General features: G+C 41.9%; 1 protein-coding gene across 1 annotated transcript in view; it reads left to right on the top strand.

Moving 5' to 3' along the window:
* Positions 1–9,573: 9,573 nt before the first annotated feature.
* LOC119010095 overlaps positions 9,574–20,478 on the top strand; it is a 49,022-nt gene continuing 38,117 nt past the window's right edge. Inside the window, exons 1-5 of the mRNA XM_037081965.1 lie at positions 9,574–9,947; positions 12,336–12,550; positions 14,535–14,621; positions 14,692–14,836; positions 17,252–17,404. Of these exons, the coding sequence (XP_036937860.1) occupies positions 12,350–12,550; positions 14,535–14,621; positions 14,692–14,836; positions 17,252–17,404 (586 nt within the window). The 5' untranslated portion in view covers positions 9,574–9,947; positions 12,336–12,349. The remainder of the gene's footprint in view (positions 9,948–12,335; positions 12,551–14,534; positions 14,622–14,691; positions 14,837–17,251; positions 17,405–20,478) is intronic.

The following is a 20,478-nucleotide window of genomic DNA, read 5'->3' as shown; positions in this document are numbered from 1 at the left end:
ACATACCTATGATCCTGGCTGGGATAACGTGACAGAGGCACAGTGGGGGAAGGACAGTGCACCTTCCCGGCCATTTTCGGCACGGGCTCAGTTGCCCGCACCTAACCCTAACCCTTCACACACAGGGGGAGTGGCTGTCACTTGCCAAGTGCTGCACCCTAAGGGAGGAGCACAGCAGCTTCAGTGACTTGGCCAGCTTTGGCCATTGCAAATCAAAAAAGCAAATTCTGATTGGATTTTATCCTGCAGAGGATTTCTTTCTTCGTTTCTTCAATTGGCCTGCTGTTGGATTTGGACTTTTTATACCTTTTTACATTTTCAATTTTTATTTTTATTTTTTCCACTCTTTGTTGTTGTGCGGTGTATGGAAAACATTGAGTTGGCTTTTTTTCTTGGCCCTGACTCGATTGGGGATTAAGGAGGCAGAGCTAGTCTCTGCTGGCTTTGGTTTTCCGGTCCTCTGTGGTGGCCGGGAGGGATATGCTCTGGCGGATTTTCTCCTGGATATTGCTGGGGTGGAATTTGGGGCTGGGATGGAGCTGGCTCTCTGGTGCTGCCTGCTTAGCAACAGCTGTGTTGTGTGATTTTTAAGGGGATGCTGTCACATCGTGGTGAGGTTGTCTCGTCTTGGTATCTGTCTTGTGAACTTCCTGTTTTATTGTGAAAATAACTCTCCTTTCGTTTCAGGTCACTTACCCTTCCTCCTGTGTCCATGGTCTGACGTCATCCCTAATCCCTGATTGTTTCCACCTGTGAAACCCTTCCTCATGTGTATAAAGTCTGCGTCTTCCCCTGTCTCTGTGCCAAAGTATTTCGTCTTTATGTCGTTTACCGAAGCCTTTGATCACAGCCTTGTTCCACGCCTTGTTGAGAGTTTGACTCATAGATGGTAATGTATTGTTCATGTTTTATTTCTTCTGAATTTTGTATCCTCGAGAAGAGTGATTTTTATTTGTATTTTCTGGTTAGGATTTTGAGTTGAAGTTTGAAGTTTTACAGCCTTTTGTTTTCCTCGTCACGAGTGAATTTTTGTTGATAAATTATTTAAGAAAGAGTAGTTAATTTTCATAGCCTCTGAGCTTTCTCTTCGGAGTGTTTTAGTTTTTAATTTTGATATCTATGTATATATTCAAGAAAAGTGTAGGTTTTCCTCCTGCGGGAGCGTTTTCAGTTTTTCTGTGTTTCATGTTGTTTGTCTTGTTTGTCTCGCAGAGTTTCATAGAGTTTGATTTGTCATTCTTGCTGGAGAGTTACAAATTCAGAATAATACAACTTGACACTACTGCTGCCATTTCCGCATCTGAGTTCTCTTTTCTGCCCGAGTCTGACAGATGCTACAGGAAATTCTGAGTGAGTAACAATGAAACTTGGCTGGTTGCATTTGGGAGCCCCCCCAAATTAAGACTTTAGGGTTTGTCTTTACTGTCTCAAAATAGGCGCTCAACATTATTTTTAAGAATTTATTTCTCTAAAAACACAAGCCTTTAAAATACAAGTGGCCAGTGTAGACAAGCATAGGAGGGAAACACACCAAAGACCGTACATCTTTGGCTGGACCTTCCTTGGGGGAGAGTGTCTTGTGGTAACGGGTCGAAACACTCGATGATCCTAAGGCACACAACTGAGGATGTGTCCCAGTGAGCACAGACTTGGCAGGTCATCGCTCGAAATTCCCTCATGGTTTTTCGCATCTGGGGCATCGTGGGACAACATACTGGCCCACGTTCCCTTAAATTCAGACAGCAGGTGGAGATGTCTGTCATGGTGTCGGGGGAGCACTCCTGCTCCCTTCGGTTGTCATCGGGCTCTTCCTTGCACCCCACCACATTCCCTCCTGGGGCTCTGCACGCCGGACGCATGCTGCTGCATCTTCTGGTGTGGCCGTGTGCTCCCCTGGTGTCTTTGCCGACGGGGGGGATTCAGGTTTAACAGGGGTGCCTGGTCGACTGGTGGCAGTTTGTTGCGGATGACTTGCAGTGATCTCCTGCGCTGTTCAGAGTACTCCACTTGTGCCTTACAGGCTCCTCCCACTGTAGCTTTCGCTCTCCACTGGTGCGGACCACGTGGGGAGGGAGGATATAGTGACAGGGGAGACTTCCACTGCAGCAGTCAGTCTCCACTGGTGCGGACCACATGGAGAGGACTGCTGTCATGTTCAGACGATGACATCTCTGCCACTGTCTCCACTCACTTAGCAAGCAACAACGTTTAATTAGGCAAAACTCTTAAAGATCTCCAAATATATTTCCTGTGAGCACTGACTTTGCACATCATCAATCGAAATTCCTACCACGTTTTTCGCCCTTGGGGCATCGCGGGCCGACATCTTGACCCACGTTCCCTTAAATTCAGACAACAGGTGGACGCGTCTGTCGTGATGTCTGAGGGCTCTTCCTGTTCCCTTCGGGGTGACGGGCGGTGGCCATCGGCATTATGGGGATGATTCCACTTGTGCCACATACTGTCATGATGATTCCTCAAGCACTGTCTCTACTCACTTTGCAAGCAATAATATCTAATTACCTTTAATTTTGCACACTGTAAGTGTCTCTAATGCCATCTTCCCCTTTGACCTTCCTGTGATTTCTTTCTGTGTTTTGCCGGTTTGCTTGGTTTTTCATATGGCAACACCAGTCGGTTATCCTAACCCTCAACCTCTCCCCCCTTCATGTCTAACCCCAAACCCCTCCTTCTTTTTCTGACCTGACGCTGGACACGCCCTAGTCAGTATTTTTTGTAGATATTTCAGGAAGTATTTTTTAAGCCACTAGACACTCTACTGTGGTGTGGATTGGTCCTGCCATTAGGCATAGCAGGTTCGCTGAAGGCGTTCCCCCCTCTCAACCAACTCTTCCTCCTCCACCTGTTCTTCTCTCCTCTATCAAGGCTCATGCCGACAAGTGGGAGGTGGGATGGGGACTAACTCGCGGCGGCCAGCGCCATGCCTCTGTCTCTCTACCCAAACTATGTTGTCGTTGGTCAACATAGGGAGAGACTCTGAGTAATTTATTACTTCACCTAACAAAAACAAAATTATACTTGATATAACTAAGGCTACTCCAAAATAACATAAATAAATATTATAAAGTAACCAAATAAGGGGAATTTGGAGCTACTGGGGGGGGGAGGGGTCAGACCACAGGGTGGAGAGTGCACTTCTGGCACCACTTTGGTGGTTGCCGGCTTCTTTTCCCCTTGCCCAATCCCTCCTTCCTTTTCTGACCTAATGCTGGACACGCCGTTGTCAGCATTTTTTGTATATATTTGAGGAACTACAGCCAAAGCCTCGTTCACTGGACTGGCCAGGAAGATCAATGACCAGCCACCAAAACTTTAACATTGGCGCTTATGGGTCAGGGTCTGGACAGGAAGGAGCTAGACACTCCATTCCAACTGCCATGGAAAGCCCGTGGCAACATTTGAGGTGGTAGACAAAGCCTTGTTCACAGGACCGGCTGGGAAGATTAATGACCAGCAATGCATTGTTTTTTCAAAGACTTCCCGAAGTCAAATCTGAGACATAAGGTGACCAGCGCGTTCAGCTAGGCATAACCTTTCCGAATATATAGCTTTTGTGGCTCTCAGACCCCGGGAACCTTCATGACCGGAGACCCCGGGGGTGGCACTCACCCCCATTTCCCCCTAACCCTAAGCACCCTTACTGGATGATGTTTTCGAAGGGTTCTCCCGCATTCAAGTCAGTGACAATAACCACTGTACTATCCAGCTTTTTAAAATTTATTTTTTTATTTATTTTCTTATTTATATTATTTATTTGTTTTTCCAAAAGGCTACATCATATTTTAAAAAGATTTACACTACTTACCCATAACGATTGGAAGATTTGAAAGGGAGGTGGACTCAAACACAGTTAAAGAGGAGGCAAGATAAGGAGAAAAACAAAACGTGAGCTTTATTTAAAAGCTGATTACAAAAAACCAAACACAGACAAACAGGGACGAAAGGCAAAGTAGCAACCAAGGATGAGACAAAGTGTCAAAGTTCAAATCAAACATGGAAAAAATGCAAAAAAAATCCAAAACATACCAACCAGGGGACAGGAGCATGAACAGGAGCATGAACGCTGACAAGGACAAACAAAGACAATGACCGGACAAGGAGTGAAGGAAACACACAGACTAAATACACAGACACTGATTACCAATGAGGAAGAGGTGAGGAGAGAGGAAGGAGGAAGCCAGGTGAGGTAACGAAGGGGAGGAGCACAGAAGAAGACCAAGAGGGAAGAAGGCAGACAGAGGGCAGACGACAGGGAAAACTTAAAGGACACACGAGGGCATGGAAAAACAAAACATGAGACACAAGACATGATACAAAGACATAAATCAAATACAAGAAACCAAAAAACAGATACAAGAAAACAACACAAACAACAAGAATCCAAGGTTATGACAAAGTGGGAATGGTGGTGCGCTGTGATGCAATATTAATTTCAAACCACGGTCAGATTCAACGTCTCACCACACCACAGTCACAAATTTACACTTATGCGAATCGTCTCAGACCAGTTTATAGTCAAATAGAGTTTATGTTTATAGTTCAGATCAGACGATTTCACTGGAGCATGCAAACCTGAAGTTACTCAGCACATGCTGATTTACTTCACATGCTCCTTCTGCTAATCCCTGTTGTAGTGTAACAGTGTGCTGAGCAGGAGTAACACTGGTAAGAGACAGAGTAACACAGAGTTTGACAGAAAATGGGAAAAAAAGACAAATAATATGCAGAAACAATCAACAGGTTGAAATCAGACTTGCTGCAGTGACACACACACATCATCTGCTGAGCTTCAGACAGCATGTTTGTGTTTCATTGAGATGGACAGACAGACACATACACACTAACAGACATAGTGTCTGTAAAGACAGATAGTTTTGTTTGTTTGTCTACAGTCAAAGCTGCCAAAATAATATAAACATGTCGAGCTCCAGTTTCTGTTTTCTGATGATAAGGTAGCGCTGACGTCACTTCCTCCTCTGAGACAAAACAATACAGATCCAACTGAGACACACACACATACAAACACACACACACACACACACACACACACACACATTCAGCTTTTTGTTTTCTGTAGTGCTAAATGTCTTGTAACCATAGTGACAAGAGGTTGCCATGGAGATGCTGCCCTTCTCTGTTATTTCGTCTATGACAACCAAAGCAGCAGCCATTACATTTTGTTTCTGAATTCTAAATGTGTGTGTGTGTGTGGTTGCTTCCTGTCTGGATTCCTGGTGTGAATGTTTAATCGTCTCAGTCTTGGTTTAGAGTTCTGAGGTCACTCAGTTGACCATTGAGTTGTGATTGTTTTATCAGTCATGTGATCCGGCACTGATGGCATCATGTGTTTGGCTGGCACTGATGACATCATGTGTTCGGCTGGTACTGATGATATCATGTGTTCAGTTGGTCCTGGTGATGTCATGCACACTGCTCACTGGAGTTTTTGCAAACTCCTCTGAGTAGGTTGTCTAAATAAGTACAAATGTACTTATTGTAAGTCTAATTGGACTGCTTTGATTGTCTCCTTCACAGTAACACAGAAAAAAATAAAGCTGCAGTCTGTTTATGAGGGGTTTTAAATTTTCTGTGAAAAGCTCCTTTACATTTATGAAGGAGATAAATTGCTGTGAGTTTTATTGTGAAGGGGAGAGTAGGAGAGTCATTATTTAGAATCATTATTTCAGCTGGCTGCCTGATTCTTTCTGCTTTGATGAAAATCATTCTTGAGGGTTGAATTTCTCGTTACAGTGTTTTTTTCTTTGTTGCAGAGAAACTTCCAGAGAGAAGTCTCATTTCACATGGGGCTCTGAAGTCTGTTGCTGATTGTTAACGAGGGTCTTGAAGCTTAACGAGGCGTCAAGCTCATTAATGTCTGAGACTGAATCAAAAAACAAACAGGGAGGTTTGTTACAACCACTTTTTTCTTCATTTGATATTTATTTCATGTCACATAGAGAAAAAAAGCTTCACTGATCCTGCATGAACAACAACAGCCAACATGAAGAAAAATGGTTCAATTAGACAGACGATGCAAAACTTTGCAATGAAATTTTACTCAAGGACAAAATAACTAAACTGATTCTGAATGAATAAACACCACAGTTTCAATTCATCAAGAGTTATTCAGAACAACCACATCACAACATAGTTATGAAACTTTTTACTTCTCCAAAATACACAAGGGTCAAAACAATGCATGACATCATACAAACAACAACAACACATAAACAAACAAACAACAGTCATAGTAGGAGGCCGTAGGAATTCAAACACAACATTAATAATCATCTGAGGTCTGTCTTACTATCAGATCTGTCTCACTGTCAGACCTGTCTCACTCTCAGAAGACCCATGTCACAATACCTGTCTCATTCTCAGACCTGTCTCACTAACACAGCTGTCTCACTGTTAAATCTGCCTAAATTTACATAATCTTTTGCACACTCAGACCTGTCTGTCTCACATGACATTTCTCACTGTCAGACCTGTCTCACTGTCAGAGAGACAGTTTCTGGTGACTGTTGACTTCCTGGTAACTCAGTCACTCTTATGCATCTGAGTCTGAACCACATCACAGTTCTGGTCTGCTCATATTTCAGAGCGATGACAGAATTTTTGGGATACATCACCACGGTAACCACTGGTGACAGTACAGCCTATTGGAAACTGTTGTGTTTCCATGGTGACACTAAAGGAGAGCAGACGAGAGGATAATTGTGTTTCAGGAAACACTTTAACCAATCACAGCTGGACTGACAGGCTATGTGTGTGTGTGTGTGTGTGTGTGTGTGTGTGCGTGTGTGTGTGTGCGTGTGTGTGTGTGTGTGTGTGTGTGTGTGTGTGTGTGTAGAGGGGTAATGGGTGTATTTTGCATTGTCATGCTGACTGCAGCTCATTAACCAGCTTTCATCATCATAACATGAAAACAGAGAGAGAGGAGAAAATACTTCAATATAACAGCTCGGCCTCTCTCTCTCTATTATTCTTTACTCTCCGTCTCCAGACTGAAACAACTCAATTTCACCCCTCACTAACACTGACTGAGATGTGTGTGTGTTTGTGTGTGTGTGTGTGTGTGTGTGTGTGTGTGTGGTGGGGGGGGGGGGGGTCTGTGTGTGTGTGTGCGACCAGCAGTCATTTAAAACAATGACTGCTGCTGAGGGGACAAAGAAAATGATAAAATGATAAAAGATTCATTCACATTTCAGAATCAGGATTTTTTTATGAAACATTCTGTTTGAACATTTTGATGAGAAACGTTCATGAGAAAGTCTTAACATGTTATTATTACAGACAGACAACCATCAGTCACCTTTTTACTTTGATCTGACTGTATTCATCTCGGTTCAGAGACATCACTGTGTTGACAACATCTCCAGCCATGTGGACAATACTCCTCCTCTGAGCTTTTCTTCATTGAAAATGCATCAACAGCTGTGTTCTGACAGACATCTCGTCTCGTCACCCTTTAAGCTCATGGAGGGGACAATCGTTTTTGCCCAGTTTGATCACAGAGACGTTCCCCTTTAGGTCAGGATTAAGAGAAGGATGAATGGATGACAGATTTAACACAAGTGGTCATTATGAAAATCATGTTATTCAGTCTCAGTAGAGATTTGTCTTTACTGGTCTTATCTACAACATTTTTATAACAATTGATAACATGCTCAAATATACTAGAAAAGGCAGGATGGTGTATATCAAGGGATTCACAACAGAACCAGCTGTTCAAATTGTTTCCTTTCTGGACTTGTTGTCACCATCAGCAGGATTCCAGAATAACTGCAGCACCGACTTGTTTGCGTTGCTGTTGAGAGGGTTAGAGCTGGAGAGCTGGAGAGAGCTGGATTGCTAGTAGACCAGAATGCTGACGACCACTGGACAGAAGGGCAAAACACAAGCTGTTATTCCAGATGGCGAGTTAGCCGGAGTCATATATCACATCTGACTGACAAAATCATCTGGCAGCAGGTAACATGGAGAGCAGGGTGTATCAGCAGGTACTGCTGGCAAACCTGCTGCAGGTGCATGTGAATCACAAGCTCCAGTGAAAGGAAAACTCCACTCAGCACCCATGTTAGCGCAACAGAAAGAAGAAGAAAAAAGCACAAAAATTCACCACAGAATTATGAGATTGTCACATTAATGCCTCAAAACTCACTGTACCAGACTTTGACTTGGCCTCATATTCAGTTGATTTTAAGACACTCAGAGTTTTAGCTGGAGTGGATTTTTTTTATGAATGTAAAACCCTTGCTTCCACCAGGGATTAGCAGTCATACATAAAACATGTGTTAAATGTACTTTGATATCTGCTGGTAATTTGAATTAATTGAATTAGTGGTAAAGCTTCACTCTGCTGCCACCAGGGGAAATAATTCATTAATTTTCTGAAGTCCTGCCAGTCATTAAGCTTTAAGAATTAGCGCAGATTCATTTTGTAAATTCTCAGTTTGTACTGAAGCCACCTTCCCGCTGAATCCATCTGTTTTAACTACAAATCAAAGCCTGACAATCTCAAAAGATTGAATTATTAAACACAAATCTGATGTTTTTAATAATGCCGTGTTCATCAATAATCTGTGTCACAAATCTCCAATCAACCGTCTGTAATCAGTAACTTCACTCCTTCTCATAGCTCTGCTGTCCAGTCATTCTACATGGGCGGAGCTAAACTATGAATTCCTCTGAAAGGTGGCCGAGTTATCACATAATCCATCCTGTCAATATTAGTGTGTGTGTGTGTGTGTGTGTATTACAGCAGGGAAACAATTACTGATATCAGCTCATACAAACACAAGTGTTTTAAACGCACACACTTTCTTCATCACAATGAGAGACAAAGGAGATGTGGGTGTGTGTTTGTGGGTGTGGGTGTTTTGATGACAGACAGACATATGTGAACAGAGATTTATAAAGTTTTTCTCAAGCCAGAGGAAGCAGAATATATTCTGATAAACTGCCTCCAGTGATGTCACTCAGTGTTGCATTGTTGTTAATGTAGGTTTTACTCTGTCTTTACACTGCTATAACACTATTGGACTCATCATCGACAGTTTGAGAAGAAACGGCAAAACAGTCTCAGTCGGTTCTTCTTCCTGATTAAAACCTGGAAGCTACATTACCCACAATGCTACTGAGTCACCAAGTGACATCACAGATGATCAGCGTCTGCTGGCACTGGGATGAGGCACCAGCTGCTCTGACCCTGGAGGTGCGCTCTGAACCGCCATCATGTGTGACCATGAATAAAATAGAAAAGAATTACTTTAATGATCCCAGACTTGGAAATTGTTTAATCATCCTGTTTAAACTTTAACTCTTTTTATTGTTAACTTTGCTAACCCTTTGCTATAAAAATGATATAATGATGACTTATTGATGTTGTCCTTGTTATTATTGTTGTTGTTGTTGGGTCTGGAGATGTGACTCTCACATCCATGAAAAACATGTGCTACTATACAAATACACCCATGTATCCACATGTGCAACACATACATACACACGCACAAACACAGTGAACTGGGAGCCGTCTCTCTGATCTGAGAGCTGCTCCATTTACTGGAGCTTTAATCGGTTTGCACCGGAAAGAGGGAGAGCGAAAGAGAGAGACAGGCAGGCGTGTTCCGGTCACGGATTCGCCCCCCCTCCCCTCTCTACCTACAGACGTCGCTTAACCTCCACCGCCGCCGTCGTCGCCGCTGCCGTGACTCTCCGGTCTCTCCTGTCTGTCGCTATCTGGGCGTCAGTGTTGTCAGTCGGGTGTGTTTGGATCTCCACCGGACGGGAGGATGATCTGATCTGCAAACCTCAGTTGGGAGCGAGGCGACGTTCAGGACGTGACCGGACCGGAGAGGGGCGGCAGTCCCGCCGGTCAGAGGAGCCCCATACCGGGACAGAACCTAGAGAGGCTCCGCAGATCGGTAGGTGACACATACCGGACCGGGAGTGAACCCGTTAATTTATCCGTTAATAACCCGTGACACTCCTGCATCAGTACTGATACTCACAGCTGTAAATACAAGTGGTGACATGAGTATTGGTATTTCATCCTGAATGTTTAAGATGATTTATTTAGTTGAAGATATTGATGAATGGCTTGATTACATGAGATGACCCTGTTTGTTCTGATGAGCAGACATCATGCTCTTGTTCTTAGGTGGATTGTGCCTTTAGTTGACAGTGTGAAGCAGAGGGAGTTCTGCAGCTGGACTCACACCTGGACACTTTGTAACCTCTGACGTGTTCTTAAACAAGCTGTGAAAACTTCACAGATGAATCTCTGACATCAGTCAGTGAATCTGTGATTGACTCTGATGGTTCATATTTCAGTCATGTTGATTTGTATGTTGTTTGTGGCTTTGCAGGCTTCAGAGCTTCCACTTCATTATAGTTCATATTTTAAATTTGTTTAAAGCTGTAAATGTTCTGAATACTGAGCGTCCTCACGCTAACGCTTCAACTGAACAGCTGAGTCAGATTCTGCAAAACCCTTTTAACATCTCAACAAACATATTATTTTTTTATTCTAGAAAATACAGAACATCATGTGTACACAGATATTATTACAAAAGTACTCAGTAGTATTTAATCAATTATTACACAAGAACTCAGTAGTCTTTAATCAATTATTACACAAGTACTCAGTGTCCTTAGTACATTATCTCATGGTAATCATTAGTTGGATCTGGCCCTGTTCTGACCTCACTCACTGTGAATGTCACCAGCCAACGTTCCACTTGTTTTACTTTGTTTTTGTTTATCTGTAACTGGTTGAATGTGTTTGTGATAACCCTTTTTCAATAATGACAATCATTATAATAAATAACCATAATAATTACAATAAATGTAATAACTGATATTAATAATGATTTAGAGTCATAATCGAATTGAAGGAGTTTAAAAAGTTGCTCTGCAACAGCAGCCGGATCAATTTCAAGTACTGATGAAGTATCAATGTGTTTTTCATCAAGGAGGTGTTGGTAGTGATGCAACTTTTTATAATGTATTGATTTTGCCTTAATTACTGATGCAGAATTTATGTGGTGGTGTTTGATTGCATATTGATGATTTAGAGCATGAAGTATTGATGAAGTAGTGATGTAGTATTAATATTGATATGTTTGTATTTCCAGAAGCTAGTCATTGAGCTGTTTTAAGGGTTTTTTCTTTTTTAGTTTAGTTTTTTTTCTTTTCTGCAGTAACATAATGATCAGATGTTAATCTGACAGACATTTTTTCTCTGATCACTGAGTTCTGCTCAAACTGTATTTTTTTTTCTCAAATATATTTATTGAGATTTTAACATTTTAACAAAACAACAACAACAAGGCTCAGTACAACATTGGACTGGACAGTCTATACACATTTACATTTCACATACACCCGACCAGCACAATGAATAGGAGACAGTCCATCCCACCACCCCTCCCTGTAAAAGAAAAAAAAGAAAAAATTCCGACAATTTCAAAATGACCAGGCTGCTCACTGTTAAGAGCAAAACGTGGGAAAAGAGCCAAAGGCTAGCCAAGGACAACACCTGAAAGCACCGAAGCCACTGTAGAGCCGGAGAAGTGAAGATATGGAGTCCAAATGTTCATAAACTGTCCCACTGAAGAGTGAAGCAGACATGTCAGGTACTCAAGGGGAAAACATTCCAGAACGATCTTGTGCCAGTTTGATTTAGTGGGGGGTTTGTCACTTATCCAGGACAAAAAGATGTTCTTCCTTGCAGTCCACAGTAGTATCTTGACTGGGGTAGCCCAGAATTAAGGAAAGAGGGTCCATGTGTAGCACAACACCAAATATATTTTCCAGATCTTGCAAAACATCCATCCAGTATGCTTGAATTGTAGGACAAGACCAGATACAATGCGTATAGGTGCCCACTGAGATTTTACATTTTAAACATGCAGGTGAGAGTTGAGAGTTCATTTTATGCCTTTTGTTAGGAGAGATTTGTAAATGATGCACAATCTTAAATTGCAGTAATCTAGCACGGTTACACAAAGATATTTTCTTTGTTTGAGCCCATATCTTAGTCCATTTCAAACTGTATTTTTAATAGACTTATTTTCTAATTTCCTAAAATCTGCAGGTTTTTTATCATAATCATTTCTTTATGTGACTATGATCTCTGCTGTAACTCTAAATTCATTCTGAGTTTAGATGTTTTTGACCCACTCAGCTGCTGGATTGTCTGGTTTGTCTGTGAAGTGTATTCTCACTATTTGATCTGAAGCAGTGCATTTTGGGTATTTGAGCCTGTTAACCCCTAATTATCACTCGTGATTGGTCCATCTGTCTTTCAGGTGGCGTTTTCATCATGATGTTGCCAGTCTCAAGGTTTAAAGGTCCACCAGTTGGCATGGTAACCAACGCAACACCATGGTTGTCTGTCAGCAACGACCCCGCCCCCCACTGGCTCTGGTTGGCAAGCTGGTCAGCTGCAACATACCAGGCCACACCTCCACTGGTCTTCTACCCTCCAGCTGTGTGGATACCTGAACATACACACCTGATCCAGGTAACACACACACACACCTGGTACAGGTAACACACACAGTCCATCAGTTATCCATCAGTCTACAGAGAATTCACTTCAAACTCAAATCTGCTTTCAATTTGCACTTTGAGTAGTTTTGACTAATCACATTGAGTCGGCTCAGGTTTCAGGTGAGCAGCTGTTCACAGTGGAAGTGGCAGAACACTGTGGTTGAAATGTAACCCATACCATATCAGCTGACATCCATTCACTTACTACACTTACTTACTAAGTTGCTAATCAGACCATTATCAATGAGTGGGTTACAGTTAGAAGAGGATATCTGCTATCCAGAAATCTGCTGACTCCGCAGATAAACATCAGTTGGTTCCTCAGAGGAAATGTCACAGTCTGTTCTCCTGATGCTGTGACTGAGCAGAGTGTTGAAGCTGTGTCACCACTGTACAAACTTACTGACGCCTACATGGTAACCAAAGCAACCTCAATGGATAGGATGGTGATGTCTGGACCCAACAATCTGATCTGATCGCAAACAAGTAACAAAGCAAACTCTCAGATCTTTCACATCTGATCTGAGAGACAAGTCTGATAAAACGACCACAATGGAGACAATAACCCACTGAAGAGTTCATTTGCTGCAGGAGGTGTTGAGCTGATTGGAGACAGGTGAGCAGAGCTCGCCCACTGCACAGCACAGACACTGTGAGTACACCACAAATCCGGATTAATTATTCAATCATTCTGAAAAATTACACATGCAAATCTGAAGACAGCACGTTTCATGTCTTCATCTCTTCTGTTTATGTGATAACATATATAAAATCAAATTTAGAGACAACTGACTGTATCAGTCATCACATCCCTGCTTCACTCGTTTCCTCTGCTAAAATCTGTGAAACTCACGTTTGCAGGGAACAGTTTTATTCTGTGTGTCAGTCCTCTGGTTGTTCCTTCAGTCTGATCTGAAGTGTCTTTGAATGAGTTTAGCCTCCTCTGCTGTCTGGAGATAAGATGAAACTTTAATGATCCCTGAGGGCAAAGTGAATAATTGTGTGTTAATTATTGGTGGCGTGTTAATTATCTCTTGCTGCTCTTCTTTAATTCTTTCTACATAAACTCCAGTGGCAGAATGTAACATCTTCTCAGCAGACTGTCTGATTAAAGTTTGTGTTGAACAAAGAAAAGTGAGTGAAATCAGGCGACATGAAACTCCTCACACACTTTGAAGAGATAAACTGATCTGAAGCCTTGACAGCAGAATATTCTAAACTCATCCTGTTAGTTTTGCACATCTGTTTGTCTCACATTAAGATATTTTCAGACGTTTCCACATATGAACTGTTTTAATTTTTACACTAATAATGACACTCACAGGACCAACAGTCCTTTGCCTTGTTTTATAAATATGAAGATGATGTTCAGAGAGCATAATCATTTCTGCTTCAACAGCTTTTTTCTTTACAGTCTGAAGTTCAAAAAACTCAGGTCAGGGACACAGATGGGCTGTGATTGGACCAACTGAAAGAAGTCAGACAGTTGCTGTGTCTCAATTCAGGGTCTGCATCATTCGGAGGAGCGTTTGAAGGCCAATTACGTCACAACGCCATGCAAAGGCTGTCCCAATTCAAAGGCTCTTCCAAATGCAGCCCACAAACGCATCCTCCTTTTCCCTTTTTTTGGAGAATGCACCACTACTGTCCTTCTTGGCCTCACACATCCCAAGATTCTTTGCATGTCCGAAAAAGAAGAAAGAGAGATAATGGCGACATTGCGTGGTGTAGATCGTCACTTTTGCGAGCCTGGGCAGTAGAGATAGTAAAGTATCCAGGAAATGCTCCAAAGGCTAGACCAATCCCATTTAACAACAGTTGACGAGGTCAAAATTGTCTCTCCGAAGGACTCGCCTTTGAAGATCACAAAGGCAGCGTCCTTTGAAGGATGCAGACCCTGAATTGAGACACAGCAAGTCTGTCTGTCCAATGTAGACTTGTTCTTGGTGTTTCAGTGGGAACGTCCAGCTGCTGAAGTCATTCCCCTCCTCCCTCCGTTCTATAGCTCCTCACCTCTTCATCCTCCTCATCCTCTCCCAAAGGTAGACGCACATACAAACACACAAACACACACATATGCAGCACAATGCTAATATCTAGTAATGTTTGCAGCTAGCTGAAAGCTGGATCTCACCAGAGGAAGTGGGTGTGTTCCAAAGAAGAGACAAACCCCTCCTCCTGACAAATCAGATCATCCAGAGGTCAGGAGGGCACACACCCCCGACCTGCCTGCTGTTGTCTCCCTCTCAGTTCTCAGGTAAGAGATCACCTGACTGAGGAGGTGGAGCCCTTTGATTGGCTGGAATCATCACTTTGTTTCCTATACAATCGGCGCCAAGCTTCCTCTGTTAGCTCCTTCCTCCATGTTTGGCAAGTACATTTTTACTCAGAAGGTGTCTGTGATGTATCACAATCACTACATGGATGAAGGTCCAGTAGCAACTAGCTGAAATGTTGCATATCACCACCTATAGTGTTGGAGTTTTAGTCTTGTATACTGAGACAATGGCAACAGTCCAACTAAATGGCCTAATTGAACGATGACCGTAGCTCGACTTAACTGTGCAACGTTCTGATTGAGGACTCACCAGATTAATAGAGTGCAGGTCACCTGTGAAGCAGTAGGTGTGATCAGATTTTATGATCTGTGCTGGTCATTTTTTGAAGCGCACCCACATAGACAGGGCTGTGTCTGCAGTTCATGCAGTCACCTGAAAGGCAGCACTTCTTGTAAGCAGTCAGTCAGCTGTGTTTATACTGCTGCAGCTCAACAGGAATTGAACCAGCAACCTCTGAAGGCCAAATATGTTTAAGGTGCTGCATTCTTATCTGCCAGGTTGTCTTTTGACTAGACTACACTTGACTGGACTAGACCAGTATAGATTGTAGTAAACTAGACTGGAGTGGACTGTCAGACTTCCAGCTTGTCCATGTGTCTCCCAGATTGAAAAGGCAAATTTTTCATATTAAAAGCAGAAACGGCACATAGTGTCTTTGATTTCTCACAGACATTTTGGATTTCGCTGTTTTCCCTCTAAAGCCTCTCTGTGAATTTGTTTGAGACACATTCAGATACAGTCAGTCTTGAAGCCAACAAATGTGGATTAAATTTGCTTTTATTTTGGTGAACGTGGGTGTGTTCGTGTTGTAGATGATTTCTGGCAGAAAATCTTCACTCTACAGTTTGTCAGGACTGATTTGTCACAGACTTTCACCACAGTTATGGAGGAAATGATCTGTGAAACACAAGTGTGCTGAACTTTGACTGAAAATCACAAAAAAGAGGTTCTTTCTTCAATGAAAGCACATTTCTACTACATTCAATTCCTTCATCTGGTTATGAAAACAATCAAATTCTGTATAACATGGTTTTAACATCACAGCAAAAGAAATGACAAACAGAAAGCATCTGGACTGGAAACATCACAAACTGGCATGGTTCATCATGGCCCACCATTGTGTGTGTTTCAAGTTCAAGGCTCTACAGAAGTTGATTAATTCCACCATGAACATCACTGGTACAATCCACAGAGCATACTCCCACTCCAGCCACAGTATGTTTTGTAGTATCTGTTGCCATACCACCAAACTACAGAGCCGGTTCATTCATCAGGCTGCTCAATTCATCCACACTGCATCACGATAACATGCAACATGGACTACAACGAAGATTTTATTGTGTTGTAAAATGACAAAAAATAAGCTGTGATATCCTAAAAAATGTCCCATTTTAATATGAAGACAATAATTTCACCTCCACTGAATCTTTTATTGGTGTTAGAACATCTCAGTGTGTTAAACCAGAGGCATCACACTTGGAGCTGTGTGTGTGTGTGTGTGTGTGTGTGTGTGTGTGTGTGTGTGTGTGTGTGTGTGTGTGTGTGTATTGCAGCTGCACTGATGTTCTTGGCAGTAGTTGGGAAGACACGTAAACACGTGTGGGCGTTCAGAAGCTGAGCTCCCTGACTGGCAGCCTGCTTTCATTGGACTGTGTGTGTGTGTGTGTGTGTGTGTGTTTGGGGGTGAAATTTACAACATCACATCTTGCACTAAAGCCAAAGCCAAAACAAATGCACATGCAATTTCAGTCAATTAGGTCAAAGGAAAAAAGCAGCAACTAAACACACACTGCTCATGAAACTCAGATAACCTGAAAAATGATTCAGTGCGGATCAACAATGGATCCATTCTATGTTACTACGTTGCCTTTTCTCTCAGAAACATACTGTATTGTGTTTTATACTGCAGTCGACATCTCAGACTCCTGATGTTTATTTTAGTAAATATAATGTAAACATTGTTATATTTTCTGTGATCTTGAATCATTATTGAATCATTATGAGTCTGGAAAGTATAAAACATCATTGCGCAGATATTCTATTATTAATATGATGCTCCTGCTGTCAATAGATGTAGGTGAGCATTTCAGAAAAGGATCGCAAACATGGAGGCAGAATGATTTGCCAACACATTCATGATCATGACCATAAGATGTGCAGTTTGTCCTGATGATACAGGAAATGTTATGCATTCGGTCAATTAGTTGTTTATCCTGTGGAGAGCACAAATTAGATAAGAAATCATTTATTGATAATCTGAGCTTTTCCAAAAGTTAGTCTCATTGAGCAAGGCACTAGTGTTAAGCCAGACTAACATGTTCTTCTGTCTCCAGGTCGTGTTAGAAGAGTCACAAAGACCAGAGACAGCAAGCCAGAAGACTTCTCCTCTTCCCTCTCATCTTCATCCTCTTTTTCCTCCCTACCACTGCACCTCAACTCTGTATCTCCTCTCCACCTACCTCAACGCACTTCCTCCTTTCCAACAGGTGAGTCATTTGGAACAATTACAGATTGTGGGTCAACTACAGATCAATACAGTATTAAGGATATGAATTAATTAAGAATAAATTAGATTAAGAATAAATAAATACATTTAGTTTCTTATGTGGCACAACATAAAATCAACAAAATTAAAATCGATAAAAGGAAATAAAATATTTCTGATGTGCCTAATTTTATTTTTGCTGACAGTGATCCTGTCTGTTGTGTCTGGATTTATACCAGGTTCTGGTTCTTGTGCTTGTTCTGTAATTTATTCTTGTTCTAGTTCTGTTAGACATTAGACTAAGGAGTTAACAGTGGTGCTGCAACTTGAAACGCATCTGTGCTTAGTGATTTTAAACAAGGCAGGGAGGACATGTTCATTATTGAAATATGAAGACAAGGATGACGAGCTTGATGGGTTGACTGAATCTTTTCTATGAATGCATTTATTTCACATCAGAATATCTGTGGAGGAGAAACAGTCAGCATTATGTGTTAACTGGTTGAGTTGGTTAGTGGTTGCTATTGGATTTCTTGCACATTATATTAATCTAACCAGTGCATCTGTAGAATGCTAATAGCCTTGTTGTTCTTGATAGGAATTATAGTCTTGATGCAGGTTCATTATGGGACTTATAGTCTTGATGCAGGTTCATTATGGGACTTATAGTCTTGATGCAGATTTCGTCATGAGACTTATAGTCTTGATGCTGGTTCAGTATGACAGTTTTAGTCTTGAGGGTGATTCAGTATGGGACATAAGTCTTGATGCGGGTTCAGTGCGGGACTTATAGTCTTTATGCAGATTTTGTCATGGAACTTATAGTCTATAGATGCAGATTTCGTATGGGACGTGTGTTGTTCCAGCTGCATTAGGGCTGTCTCTGACATTGTTCTCTGAGCATCTTGTTGTGTGTGTGAGACAGACTTTATCTCTTCCTCAGGCTTCTATTGTTCATCTGCTCTTCAGCTCTCTTGTTTATTTTTCATCTGTGCCAATTAAAATCCAGCTCTACTTAATTTCATGCTGTTGTGGCACTTCAGCAGCAGCATCTGCTTTGGTTTCCCGCAGTAGCGAGACAAATCTGCAGCTTAGTGTGACATTATTGAAAACAAACCGACTAACACTAACATGAACACAAACCAAATGAAAAGCAGCAGTGGGGAGCAGAATGTCCAGAAAAGAACGGTTCAGAAAACAGAATCAGAGTTCAAATGAATCAAAAAGATATCCTCTCAATGAATCTGTTTCAGTGTGACTCGATCAATTGACTGATTTCTTATTTCACAATGAGAATTCATCGATTAAAAAACAATCAACCCCTAGACCCCAGGAGTCAGCAACCTTTTTGATATGAAGTGCCATTTAAGAATTTTCTTATTAATCAGTGTGCCAATAAATATAACATTTAACATTAAGTTTAATAATGATGCCTCATTAAAATTTAAATGTCCACTGTTTTTACTCCATCCATATATCGTCAGCATGTATTAACAAAAAAAACATTTTTTGCCCATACTAGGGACATTTTAAGTATATATTAACCCTAACACCACAATCGGGTTCATCAGCAATAAACTTAAATTGCATTTTAAGAAATATGAGCTCTGTACAAGAATGCTGCTACCTTTTTGAAAGCATCCACATCTGCCAAAATAGGGACTGGGACAAGGTGTTCCATTATGCAAAGGCATGTGTGCTACAAACAAACAGATGCCAACCAGTCAATTTGATCCCTGTCCCTGCTGAGCTCCATTATCTTGGGGTCACTATAAGTTGCACACAAGCTTTGATGTGGTCAGTTGTCAAAACGCATGGGAGGGCTGAGCATGGTTTTCATGTGCAAAAATATCTGCTCCCAGAGATATGTTGATCTGAAGACAGTCGGCAAAGCCAAGGCAATGTTCCTGAGATGGCTAACCTTCTCTGGGAGAGATCTCCAGCAGGTTGAACATATTCAATGATCATGCCCTGCTGTGGTTTTCCAGCCATTTCCATAGCTATGCAAACTTTGTCACCCACAGTTTTGAGCTCTTCAGCTCACTCAGCTGCATTATCATGTCCTGTGTATCAGAATCAGAAAAAGAATCAGAATCAGAAAAAGCTTTATTACCAAGTACGATTTTACACATACGAGGAATTTGTTGTGGTGATGTTGGTGCATGCATCAAATGACTATTAAGTGAAAATATAACAAATTAACAATATAAACTATTTAAAAAAAATAGAAAATATAACAGATTAACAATATAACTATTTTAAAAAGTAGAAAATATAACTATATAATATAAATATATATACACAATCTGTTTTTTTGGTAAAAGGAGCAGACCAGCTGGCAGTGAACAGTTACAAGAAATAATGTGCAAGTGAAAATGCGCAAATGAATAGGTAGTTCAAGCTGAGCATTAATGTAACGCATAGAGTTATGGTGCTGTCAGTGTGACAGTAGAGTCAGTGGTAGAGGTGGAGTGTGAGGAGTGTCAGGGGGGATTCAGGCCTTGTTGATAAGGCTGACAGCAGACGGGAAGAAACTGTTCTTGTGGCGTGAGGTTTTGGTCCTGATGGACCGCAGCCTCCTGCCAGAGGGGAGTGTCTCAAAGAGTTTGTGACCGGGATGGGAGGGATCAGCAACAATCTTTCCTGCACGCCTCAGGGTCCTGGAGGTGTACAGGTCCTGAAGAGACGGGAGGTTGCAGCCAATCACCTTCTCTGCTGACCGAATGACATGCTGCAGCCTGCCCTTGTCCTTGGCGGTGGCAGCAGCGTACCAGATGGTGATGGAGGAGGTGAGGATGGACTCAATGATGGCTGTGTAGAAGTGCACCATCACTGTCTTTGGCAGACTGAATTTCTGCAGCTGCCGCAGGAAGTACATCCTCTGCTGTGCTTTCTTGATGAGGGAGCTAATGTTCAGCTCCCACTTGAGGTCCTGGGAGATGATTGTTCCCAGGAAACGGAAAGACTCCACAGTGTCAATAGTGGAGTCACAGAGGGTGATGGGGGCAGGTGAGGCTGAGTTCTTCCTGTAGTCCACAACCATCTCCTCTGTCTTTAGAGCATTGAGCTCTAGGC

The sequence above is a fragment of the Acanthopagrus latus genome, chromosome 20 (assembly GCF_904848185.1).
Source record: "Acanthopagrus latus isolate v.2019 chromosome 20, fAcaLat1.1, whole genome shotgun sequence".
NCBI lineage: Eukaryota > Metazoa > Chordata > Actinopteri > Spariformes > Sparidae > Acanthopagrus > Acanthopagrus latus.
Note: the sequence above shows the minus strand (reverse complement) of the source record. Positions and strands in the feature narration are given on the sequence as shown.